This window comes from Limanda limanda, chromosome 11 (genome assembly GCF_963576545.1).
Source record: "Limanda limanda chromosome 11, fLimLim1.1, whole genome shotgun sequence".
In the NCBI taxonomy this organism is placed as follows: Eukaryota; Metazoa; Chordata; class Actinopteri; order Pleuronectiformes; family Pleuronectidae; genus Limanda; species Limanda limanda.
In genome coordinates this window covers 15,089,509-15,102,057 of record NC_083646.1, presented here as the reverse complement: position 1 = coordinate 15,102,057, position 12,549 = coordinate 15,089,509, and the positions used below count along the sequence as shown (strand labels likewise).

The window sequence follows — 12,549 nt, the reverse complement described above, 5'->3', positions numbered from 1 at the left end:
GGAACGTTCATTATTCAACCAGCAGCGACTCGGATGACAAACAATAGAGCTCCATCATAAAATAAGCCTGGGTGCCAGACAAACTTAGCCCCGCCCACAACCATTTTCGGTCGGGAAGTTCAGTCTGGAGTTGCTCCGTTGGGGAGAAATTATCTCCGAAGAGAAGCTGTTCGGACCAATCAAATTGTCAGGGCGGGCTTTATACGATGATGGACAGATGATCAACAGTTACGTCAACAGTTACGTGTATTCATATTTATATATATTTATATTTTTATCCTGCTCATAGTGTAGTTATCGTGCCTATATCTTACAATTCCTGTTAATACTGTAATATTCCATATATATTTCTTACTGTACAGATCTTATTTATTACTTTTTCACTTTAATATGCACAATACTCATATACTTTTTATTGCCACACACTGCCACACACCCTCCTCCAACCACTGATCATTTGAACATTTCTACATTTGCACTACTGTTACTTTTTTTACTACTGTATTACCCCGCCTATAGTGTATTCATGTTTATATATATTTATATTTTTATCCTGCTCATAGTGTAGTTATTGTGCCTATATCTTACAATTCCTGTTAATACTGTAATATTCCATATATATTTCTTACTGTACAGATCTTATTTATTACTTTTTCACTTTAATATGCACAATACTCATATACTTCTTATTGCCACACACTGCCACACACCCTCCTCCAACCACTGATCATTTGAACATTTCTACATTTGCACTACTGTTACTTTTTTTACTACTGTATTACCCCGCCTATAGTGTATTCATATTTATATATATTTATATTTTTATCCTGCTCATAGTGTATTCATCGTCCTTATATGTTACAATTCCTGTTAATACTGTAATATTCCATATATATTTCTTACTGTACAGATCATATTTATTTACATTTTCACTTTAATATGCACAATACTCTGCACTTTTACTGCCTTTTTTGCACTTCTGGTTAGACGCTAAACTGCATTTCGTTGTATATGTACTTGTACTGTGCAATGACAATAAAGTTGAATCTAATCTAATCTGATCTAATCAACTACGTCATCAAAGAGCGCTTGGGTTGACTTTGTTTTCCACAAACATGTCTGCCGCTGGAGAGCTGAGATGTGTAGATGCTGCCATTGAGTCTGTTTTAGAAGACATCGACAGCGCATTCATTTTGAAAGAGGAACAGAGAAACGCGATCACAGCATTTGTAGATAAACGTCATACGTCACATACTACGTTGCTCTGATTGGTTGTAGGTCTATCCAATTGAGTGAAGAGGCATTTTTTTTCCTGGTTCGGTTGAAACACGCCACATAATCACACCCCAATGGAACAGAATCAGACTCATATTCTGACTAGAATTATGAGTAAGACAAAGTCAGGCTATCATAAAATAGGACTTTTGAAAGAATCCTCAATGAGCCAATTTCTCCCCGTTGTCTTTCTCATATTTCTTTCTGACCTCCGTGTAAACAGAAATCCCGTCTTAATGTTTCCTTGGGGATGAAATTAAGTGCTGCGGAGTGATAGAAGTGGGGTTACGGAGCGTTGGGGAGTGAAACTGATCAATAACTGTCTCCCTGTTCCTTACAAAACCGCTTCAGGACTGAGTTACGGTAAATAAAGAGGAGAGGAGAGGAGGGGAGGGAATACACTCCTGCTCACACCTGGACTTGGGGGAGTAGCGTTACCCTTCAGCAGCTGAACTCTGACACACTCTGGCTGTGTCTACATCTATTAAGACACTTCATCCCTCTGCTTAGACTAGCTGACCCCAGCGCTGCTTCTATCAAGCAGAAGATCCATCTTTCTCCCTCTCCTGCTCTCGGACACACTCCCTCGTCCCTTCTCATCTTTCTCTCTCTCTCCCCACTGCAACATGTTTCTATCATCTCCTTAACGATTCTCCATCGCTCCCGCTTTTTTTTTTTTAACCAGGGCCCTCTGTGCTTTATCACGGGGCAAAGGGGCAGTTCCTCCACACTCCATTACCCCCCGATCAGCTCATTACAGAGCCCAAACACCCACTTCCTGTTGCACTGTTACAGAGAGAAGCATGGAAGAGCGAGGAAGGGGGGACTAGCAGAGAAGAGAGAAAGAGACACATTTCTTTCCACCTTGTAAGACTGTAATGAAACTTCAAACCTGGCACAGATTTCCATGTGAATGTGTGTGAGGTGTGTGTGTGTGTGTGTGTGTGTGTGTGTGTGTGTGTGTGTGTGTAAGTGGGCTGTCCTGACTGTTAAAGTCATCTGCATTCTCTTCTCTCATTTTGAACACGGGCCCATCTATGATATCACTGAAGCAAGAGACTAAACACAGGTTCACACTCTGCTGGTGCAGTTACCTTGCCAGTAAAAGCTTCCAGGTCCTCCTACCACCAGCTTTCCGTCCTGGAAGAAATACATTTACTTGGGGTTAGTCATGTGATAGACATTTGCAGAGGGGGGTATATATAACATGTGTAGCTGTGCATGTGTGTAAGTGTGTGTGTGTGTGTGTGTGTGTGTGTGTGTGGGAGAGAGCGCATATGAATCCTGCTGTCATGCCTGTTGACATCCTGCTGAGAATGACAGCTTCCTGTATAGAGGGTATAGGGTTGGACCATGAAACATAGGTCAGGGTTCACCTTGACTATACACCCAAAGAATGCATAAGCATGTGTGTTTTGTCTATTGTGTTCAGAGGCGATGGGTCACATCAGGAGTGGAGGGCTCCTCTAGGGACAAACGGGCTCTCATCTTCCCCGTGTCCATAAATCTCCGGAGGGAGTCTGGTGTTTTCAAGAGACCTCTCTGTGTGCACTCCTGAGACAGGACAAGACCTGGGGAGAGAGTGTGTGTGTGTGTGTGTGTGTGTGTGTGTGTGTGTGTGTGTGTGTGTGTGTGTGTGTGTGTGTGTGTGTGTGTGTGTGTGTGTGTGTGTGTGTGTGTGTGTGTGTGTGTGTGTGTGTGTGTGTGTGTGTGTGTGTGTGTGGAGGGGGGTGATAATGTTTGATTGTTGCCACACTCTTTACCTTGGTGAAATCCACACTGAAGCCAGCCTGGCAGAACCCTTGCCCCTCTGGATCTGGATCGCCTGAAAAGCACAGAGTGAAACAAGTCACTAGAACCAGCATCCTCATTATAATGGCACCATTTTAATTGAGTAAAGCGCTGATCCAACAGCTCAGATATATGTTTTAACATAGAGAAATGAAGAAAAACCGCATCTAACTGTGCATGAACAAAAAAAACGTATGCACTTAATGAATTTGTTCTTCCACTCAGAGGCACCCTGAGGTGAAGTTTAATGATGCGCAACTACACACGCGCGTGTATAAACAGAGCGTGAGTTATAGCTGTAGTCTGAGCGGTCGTAGTTTAGGTTAAAGATGAAGCAAAGAAAGCTCCTGGAGAAAGAAAATTCAGACTCAGACACATGATAAAGATATAATTCTCCCCTTGAGAACAATAGCGTTTCAACGTGATTAACCATGATTCGTCATCAGTGACAGAAGCATAAAAATACAGACGTTAACCAGCCACTACAGGGATCGTGAACGTGTGTGTATGTGAGTGGGATCCGTGAGGGATTTTCATGCAAAGCCGTAGATGGAGTTTTGACGATAAGGGCAGCGTTTTGATCTGCTGTTTACGAAGTGCCACCCGATAGCCTCTATTGCTCCTTATCATTAGAGAGGAAGTGGGAGAGAAAGAAAGAAAAATGGAGATAAAAGCATGATGGTGGGGGAAAGGCAAGGGGAATCCCACTCGTTCCATTTATAGAATCAATGACAGAAAGAAGAGGAAGCAGGGATAAAGAGATAAGCTGTAAGAAAGATAGATTATAGTCAGATTTCAATGGCAACTTTATAAACCTCTAACAGAGTAATACATTGTTGAGGCCAATGAAAAACATACTCTGTTCAATTTTCAAAGAGTCAGTTTATCCGTAATAATGTGGCTACTGTCAGGAAAGACATGTAGCAGTGCTCAATGCCACAACAAAAACACAAAAAAAAAACTTTTCACGTCAAATGTTTCTGGGTTGAGGCCGAAATCTGAGCGACAGACATTTCCACATCAGGACAATAAATCCTAAACTATTTATAACTGAATACTACCAGAAATTTTAAGGTGAACTGACACATTAAACTTGAGGCACATTACTTTTTATAGACTGACATAAAAATCAATGTAGTGTGCTATAGGCTTTATGTCCTATTATGAAATACTACACTGGTGGATGATACTGTATCGTAGGAAATGGTCTGTTAAATCAACAGTTTTAAAAATGTTTTAAAACTACAGTTAATTTGTGTTCATAATGACATCAGAGAGGGAGAGAGAGAGAGAAGAGAAAGGAAGGGGTGAAGGAAAGCAGTAAAAGAAAGGTGTAGGTGGTTGGAGTCGGGGGTGCACAGTGACTCACTGGTCCTGCACGGAGAGTACTCTGCGTAGGCGCTGAAGTTCTGGACGGCCACATAGCAAGTCCCCACAGGTTCCTTCTCCCCACTCAGCTTCACTGTGCGCCAGTGGTAGAGCGGAGCACAGGCCTGGACAACAAATAATACTCTTTAAGAAAAATTCACATCAATGGCCAATAAAGCTAGAATGGCACCAAGCTCCAAGGCCACACAGTCCCCTTTGAAACCACATTTAAATTCACTAGATCCAGGGTTTTATTTGGATCTGCAACTAATTGCTCACATTTTGTTCAGATCATTTATTTTATTCGCACCATCCCTCCAGGAAATATCATAGACATCAGTTGGGTTATTTTTTGCGTACTCCTGCAAACAATCAAAAACAAATGCGGACAAAAACTCATGCTCCTTGGCAGAGGTAAACAGTTTTGAAAGTATCACCACTCACCACCACTTTTCCTTTGTGTGTCCTGACAGATGCTCCAAACCACTGGTGTGACTTGAATTCCACAGGCTCCCTGGTGCCATTCACCTTCATCATTCTGTTATCTGGACAGAGGGACAGAGACAAAGACAGAGAGACAGACGGAGGTAGAAAAAGACAGAGAAAGAGAGAAGGGGACAGAGGTAGAAAAGACAGAGAAAAAAGGAGACAGAGACAGTAACCGAGACAGAAGAACAGACAGAGGTAGAGAAGAAGTTAGAGACAGAAACAGAAAAAGAGAAATAAGAGACAGAGACAGAGACAGGGAGAGAAGGAGACAAGGCAGAGAAGAAGACAGAGACAGTAATAAAGAAAGAGACAGAGAAAGAGACAGAGGGGGGGGGGGGGGGAGTAGCAAAGGACATAATAAATTGAGTATAAAAGAGACTTTTCAGAGTGTTGCCAGAAAGCAGCTGATATAAACCATGCTAATGTGGATCCAGGCCTTTAACTGAGACTGTGTGAATGGAAAACATTTGTCCCTGAAGCAAGAACAAACAGAACCATCTTTAACACGACTATAACTAACATCAAAACACCATTTGCCCCCCCCCCCCGGAAACAGACATTTGTCAGGATACTGATGGGTTTTCCGTCAAAGCCTTTCTCATAAAAACGTAGCAACACTTAAGACACAGACACACACACATGAATCCCCAATAAAGTGTCAGATTTGGTGAGAGTAGAGCAAGTGAGTGTGTGGGAGTGTTTGTGAGAGTGCATGTGTGTCTTTGCTCTATTCTAGATATGTTCCAGTATTTTTAAAGACCAGCTGTGGGTCTTAAGGCCAATGCAGACCCTCCTTATTAAACACCTTTCCTTTTCTTTTAAACTTATTTAGCAGTACTCTATTACCTTTGTAAGGGTTAGAAAGCAAGATTTCACTGAAAACAACTGAACTGATTTTCACGAAGGCCGTATGGCTCAGGCATGAACCCGTCACATTTTGATGCAGATCTGGATTCAAGATTTTCTTTTTACATCGTGAGAGAGTTTTTTCAACATTTTCACAGTTTTCCAAGAGAAGAATTCATGGATTTTGATGATATTTCGGGGAGCGATAAGTATGAGTGTATGAAATTTGGCGCAGTTTGACTGATTTTAAGGGGACTGTTGAGCCTTGGCAGAGGTATGAGCTCTCCTGAGTGCCAGTTAGTCCTTTTCTTTCTTTCTTGGTATTAGATGACTTATACAAATATCTATTGAAAACTCTCAAATGAAATCCATCACTCGCAAAGATGAGGCTAGAGATTTATAGATACAAAGAACTTTTAATAATCAGGAGATTATCTAATAACTCACGGTCATTAGATAATCTAAGCAGGGGTCAAATTTGTGTAGAATCCTCTAAAACACACAGCAAACCCCAGTTTTGATGTGTAGACGCTATAAGCAGAGCATTAACTTCAACGTGTGGCTTCCATGTGTGGACGTATGGAGCAGTGTGATTGTGACCAAGCTTTGAAAACAGGACGTGTGCTAGATCAACATATTTCTGTACAATTAGGGATCATGAATAGTGCTTTTTTGGCTCTAAAATCTAAAGAGTCATGTTTAAAGTTTATAGATTAAGATTAGATGCATTTATACGAGTAGAACGTGCACACACACGCACGCACGCACGCACGCACGCACGCACGCACGCACACACACACACACACACACACACACACACACACACACACACACACAGTAGAGCAATAAGGTATTCTGCACTCCCAGGTTTCTCCACTCCAGTTATAGACATGCAATTTATCACTAATCTGTCACACTATCACCACATCAGCCCCCATCCCGGACCCCCCCCCCCCAACACTGCACTGGCATGACGGAAAACATCTGCCTAACATCACCGAAACCGTGCACTCGCACACACACACTCAGGTACTACACACACATAATCAGACACACGTGAAGCCGACATACAGATATTAACCAGTACAGTTCACCAGATGTTCACCACCAGGGCTAACACTTCACTGTGCACGAGTGTGTGTGTGTGTGAGTGTGTGTGTGTGTGCGTGTGTGTGTGCATGAGTGTGTGTGAGTGTGTGTGTCGGTCTGATTGTACCTGCAATAAAAGTCTGCTGTAACTCTAGAAATATCCACCATGGCCACTGTCATCAATAACCTTGAGCCTTCCCCCCCCCATTCCAGAGAACAGATAAACACGTGCACTATAACTGCACATACATTTACTCCTCTATGTTTATTCCCCGTAAAGCACCTCACTCTACGACTCTTTGTTAAAAATAACTTGTAATTAACTTCAGGGCGAACCAACACAACTGTCCTGGCTTCAGAGCTTTCCCCCCCGTCTTCACGGAGCCTGGCTTTCAGCTCAGAAGATCACTGACGTCAGCCGACCGGCTTATCAGCTGCTTCCTTCAGGTACCAGTGGCTCCCAGATTCATCAGCTGATCGGCCAGCGGCTGACAAGTAGCATCCGATTTGTGGTCGTAAATATGTGTTGAGAGCACAAACAGTCCTCTGCTGATATCCTGGTATCAGTGTCAAAAGCTGCTGAAGATTTCTCCTCATGCATTTAGATGATGCTAATAGTGGTGGGGGGAAAAATCGATTCTGTTCAGTTTCGCGATATTTTGCGCCCGCGATTATATCGATACTGTAGCACAAAGTATTGCAATATATATATTTTTTTTAATTTTTAATTTTTTTTTAATACTTCATTTACAACTATATATTTAACAGCCCCTGGCTGGCAAAGCATGACGAGTAGAGTTTCAGAGTTTAAAAGATACCTGAGCATTCCAGGCACTAGTGTGTCAGCTGAAAGGGTTTCTCCACTGCAGGAGATATAGTAACGGCCCAGAGGAGCACTTTAACATCTGAGCATGTTGACCAACTTTTCTGAACAAAAATGCCAATATTCCCAAATGAATTTAACATTTTGGGTCATGACCTTGCAGCCAATTGGACTGAACTCTAGTAGTACACATATGTTTATTTTTCTCAATTTGATTGAAGCTCTAGGTTACTCTTATTTATATGATTATACTCAGGTTTATGCTACTCTATTATGTCTGCTTGATGTTACTGTATTGTATTTAAATAATTGTAAGTTATGTGCTGGGAGCTCAGCGTTCATGTGAGAGGTCTCCTATTCAGAAAATAATTACAAAGGTCCTGTGTCCTGAATGTTCAAGGACAAAGTTTTTGCACTACCCCTTCTTAGTTTTTGCACTTCAGTTAATGTGTAGAAGACAATGTTGTTCACAGAATTAAATGTGACATTTGAAGTGAGTTGAGCAGTCTTATTTTCCTCATTTTTTGTAATGCCTTTGAATAATATGGGAGACATGAATCGCAATATATCGCAGAATCGAATCGCAATACTATTGAATCATGGCCCAAATATCGCAATACTATTGAATCGTCACATTTTTGCCAATTCCCGCCCCTAGCTGCTAACCTCGATAACAATCTAATATCTAATTCACGTTACGGCCTTTTTCCTCCTCAGACAACAGAGCAGCTGCCACCAAGGCTCTGCGATAAAAAGGTAAAGTCTGCCTCTAACTCTATTGCTGAGAGACAAACATGATTCTATCGTTAGGAAAAGAGAGAGAGATGGATAGAGAGGGATAAACGGATGGAGAACAAGGGGCTGCGGGAGGTGAGGGTGGAGGAGGAGGGGGTGGGGGGTACATTTTCAAGATCTAATAAAAAGCAGACCTCACCCAATCCCCTTTCTTCCGAAGGGGACTAAATTCCCATGTGCATACAGTTTACCCCCCCTCCCCTTTTTTTTTCACTTGTTCTCTCTCTCTCTCTCTCTCTCTCTCTCTCTCTCTCTCACACACTTCCTCTTGCACACACACACACACGCACACACACACACACTCTGAGGGAACAGTGACCATCGGGGACATTAAGGTGCACAAACAGATCTGATTGGACAGTGGGCCTTGATGATAATATATTGTAAACCATGTGATGTAGACCTGCACAAGCAAACTCCCGCCAGCCACCTTTTTTCTCTTGGACCAAGTTGATGAGGCCCATATGTCTTATCTCTCTTTTTCTTGCCAACTCATTTACACACACACACAGACACACACACACACACACAACATGACACACGCACGCATCAGACACACAGGTTACGAAACTCCACCAGTTCCAAATAGTAACATGTGGGGCCACCTCTGGGAAATAAAAACTCATTGAATTTAATTTAATGTATTCCCTGAACTGCTCATTTGAGAAACACAATGATATTGGTGGTGGCCTGCGGCTCATTGGCACAGATCAGATATTCAGATATTACTTTCCAAATCTAAAAAAGTTTTCAGGGAACTCACTGGAACTGTCAAACGGAATCTGCCTGCAGCTGTCAGGCAGTCCAGGCCAGGGGCAGTAGTAGACAGCTCCAGCCTCCACGATGCCAGGCTGGGAGGTGTTCGCCTTAGGGGCCCCCACCAACACATTGATCCTGGAATGAAAAAACTAAGGTTAAATAACAGGCAACTCATGCAGGCGAGTGTATAAAAATGTATGCAAACATGTGTGCACCATTTATAAATCTCAGTTTCCTCTCTGGCCCATTGTGTGTGGAGCAGTAATATGATAATCCATCCTTCTTCTGTCCTGCTCCAGGCTGACATACAAGCTGCAAACTTGAGGAAGCTTCATATATTTCAATCTAAATTAAACTGCACTAGTCGAGCATCGTAAAGGCTATAACAGAAGTGCAGAATTATTTCGAGAGTCCCAATAAGACCTGATCCACTCACGTGTTGCTGTCGGCGGAGTCTTGGTAGAAGTCCACCGAGTAACCGAAATAACTTCCCTCGGGTCCCCTGTAAACCGTGGGATGCTCTGCGTGCAGGTTGAAGCCCCAGACCCGGTCCCGAGCGGGCCAGAGCACCAGCAGCAGCCCGAGGACCAGACGCGTCCCGGCGGAGGAGCCCCAGTGCCGTGCGCGCTCCATCCTCCAAGATCCAACCGCGCACGACTCACCCCGGAATGAGAGGGAAACGTGAGGGAGAGAGGAAGGCTGGAGAGCAGGAGAGGGTTCCAGGTGATGGTGATGGAGCTTTGTCCCTGGGTTGAAGTCCCACAGCGGAGGAGGTCGAACCCGAACCCTAACCCTGGATCAGTGCGCTCTGCTGCGCTCTCTCCAAAAACTGCCTCCTGACATCCTTGCACAGCCCGGGCTCCAAGTCTGCTCAGCCGCGCCCCCGCCCTCTGCACAAAACCTTACCCCCTACACACACACACACAATCACACACACACACACACACACACACACACACACACACACACACACACACACACACACACACACACACACACACACACACACACACACACACACACACACACACACACACACACACACACACATATTACAAGGACCAAACCACATCTGAGCGCGCAAAAGGGGGCCCGCGCGTCACCGCTCCTTCTAAGGGCGCAGCCAACTTTTTTCCGTGGCGAATTTGAGGGGCTTCGGCCTGAAACAATAAATAATCCTGAAGTGAGATTTATTATAGCCACCTTCCCTCAATCGACCCGGTCTAATGTACACAGGCGCTTTACGCACACCAGAGATTAATGGTTCATAAATTTTAACCCACCTTGTATTTCTTTATTGGCCGGTTCGTCCAAACCGTGCCGTTAAAAAAAAAAAATATGGCGCGTTTCCTGCCCTTGAGAATAATCACTTGTAATTATGTCAGTAATTATTATGTCGGCTTATGGGAGAAATCTCTTGAGCTGCATGTGCAGGTTCGGGCAGTTTATTTGGCTCGCCCCCGGTTTCACTCAACCTTCTCCAAGGCCGTCCAATGTCGTCTGTATGAATATGAGAATGAAAGAACAAGGAAATGTTTGGACAATCTGAAGTGGGTACATAGCTGTTAATATTGAGGTGAAATAATGTATAGTATTTGTTGATTTTCAATCATGAATACTGACTGTCTATAAATACACACTTAAATATGTTTCCCATATTATAACACTCATTCTTGCCATAAGTGCCTTTTGAGTACTTAATGCTGGAAATATTATCCAGCAATAAAAACATGTTTTAAGAGGCAACAAGCCAGACACAGGCTGTTTTTTTTTTGGTGCATATTTATCCCAGCACACTTTTCTTATCAAAAGCTCTCCCTCTGTGCATGTGTGAGGAGAGAGAGAAAGAGTGCACCCACTTCCAGTCAAACCAAGCTGCAATTTATCAGCTTGGGATGTTTTTTTTACAATTAAACTGAGCTTTGTAGGCATTAAACTCCACAGCCGGCCTCAGTGCAGTAAAAGTGCAGCGGAGTCACAGTGGCACTGGAGCGTTCGCTGTCAGCAGAGTTGATAAGAACCAGGTGAGAAGGTGAAGTAAAGAGTGTACAAGGAGAAACCCAAACCTTGACCTGCCAGATGGGAGAACTTTCTCTCCTCCTCTACCTGCCCCGCTCTTCTCCTTTAACAGATTTCCATCCGTCCTGCAACTCTATCCCCCTTCCTTTATTGTTTCATTTAAATGAGTGCGGAGTCCATTCACCTCCTGCCTGGTTCCTTTTTTGTGCAACAGTTGAGTGTTTGTGTGTGTGAGAGAGAGAGAGAGAGAGGGGAGAGAGGGTTAAGGACAGGGTCTGGTCCTTCTCAGCTGTTTCTATGTAAATCTAAGATGAACAGAAGAGGAAAAAAACAATAAAACATGAAGCGCATACTGTAGAGACAGATGTGTCCTGTTTCTTCTTCTTCTTACACAAGAGACATGGTGATGGTGATGGAGCAAGGAGGCAGCAGACAGACACATTCCTCAGCTTTTGCCCTATTTGGCCTTAGTGCGTCTGTGTTATAATGTAGTCCACCATGTAACTAGCGTTTTAATGTGGTGCAGTTTCAGTGTTTTCAGGAATACACTAATTTACGCATTCTCTTCAGGTTACGTCCCCTCAGTTTGCTAATGTGCTCTAATCAGGGATCAGGCACAGAAGTGCTTTATGTTTTATACACTGTCCATGTTCCCCTTCCCTTTTTACAAACTTATAATGCAACTGTTAAGCAGATTGATGTGTCAGACTAGGCTCACATCCTTTTTCCATTAGACAGATCCATTAGACACACACCCAGCCAATATTACAACATATTACAACCCTCCTGTGCACAGATGCCGAAGAGGCATTAACTGTACACACTAACACAAACAGAGTTACGAGCCCTGGGTCTCGTCCTTAGCCAGGAATAAGTACTTACAGTAAACAGTGTAAAAAGATACTCCTCTAACATTTGCTACCTGATGACTCAATAACACAAAACAGTAGCCACATACCACTGATTTTATGATGCCTTATAAAACACCAGTGTTTCTATTGTCGTCTTTTGGGAATTTTTGATAGTGAGCCAGCAGTAAAATGCAGTGTTCTGTCTTGGGAGGCTAGAGAGAGGTAATTAAGTCACCATCAGTGTCTTAGAGATTTAGTTAATACTCGATTTGGGGTCTCTGAGGGGACACGGCACACATTGGCCTGTGATTTAGTGAAGAGGGGGAACCAGACCTCGGACACGGTGAAACCTGAGGCGGTCCGATGTCGAGGTCAAGACATGAAATGTATTTGAAAATGGACACAGGGTGTCTGTGATTTCAAAGCAACAAGCCACACAACATG

At 43.3% G+C, this 12,549-nt stretch overlaps 1 protein-coding gene across 1 annotated transcript in view; it reads right to left on the bottom strand.

The window, feature by feature from the left end:
* Window positions 1-9,868, bottom strand: part of itga8 (integrin, alpha 8) — a 43,182-nt gene extending 33,314 nt beyond the window's left edge. Inside the window, exons 1-6 of the mRNA XM_061080808.1 lie at window positions 9,672-9,868; window positions 9,240-9,370; window positions 4,879-4,979; window positions 4,436-4,559; window positions 3,039-3,100; window positions 2,370-2,415 (exon numbers count right to left, since the gene is read on the bottom strand). Coding sequence (XP_060936791.1) covers window positions 2,370-2,415; window positions 3,039-3,100; window positions 4,436-4,559; window positions 4,879-4,979; window positions 9,240-9,370; window positions 9,672-9,868 — 661 coding nt within the window. The remainder of the gene's footprint in view (window positions 1-2,369; window positions 2,416-3,038; window positions 3,101-4,435; window positions 4,560-4,878; window positions 4,980-9,239; window positions 9,371-9,671) is intronic.
* Between the last annotated feature and the right edge of the window lie 2,681 nt (window positions 9,869-12,549).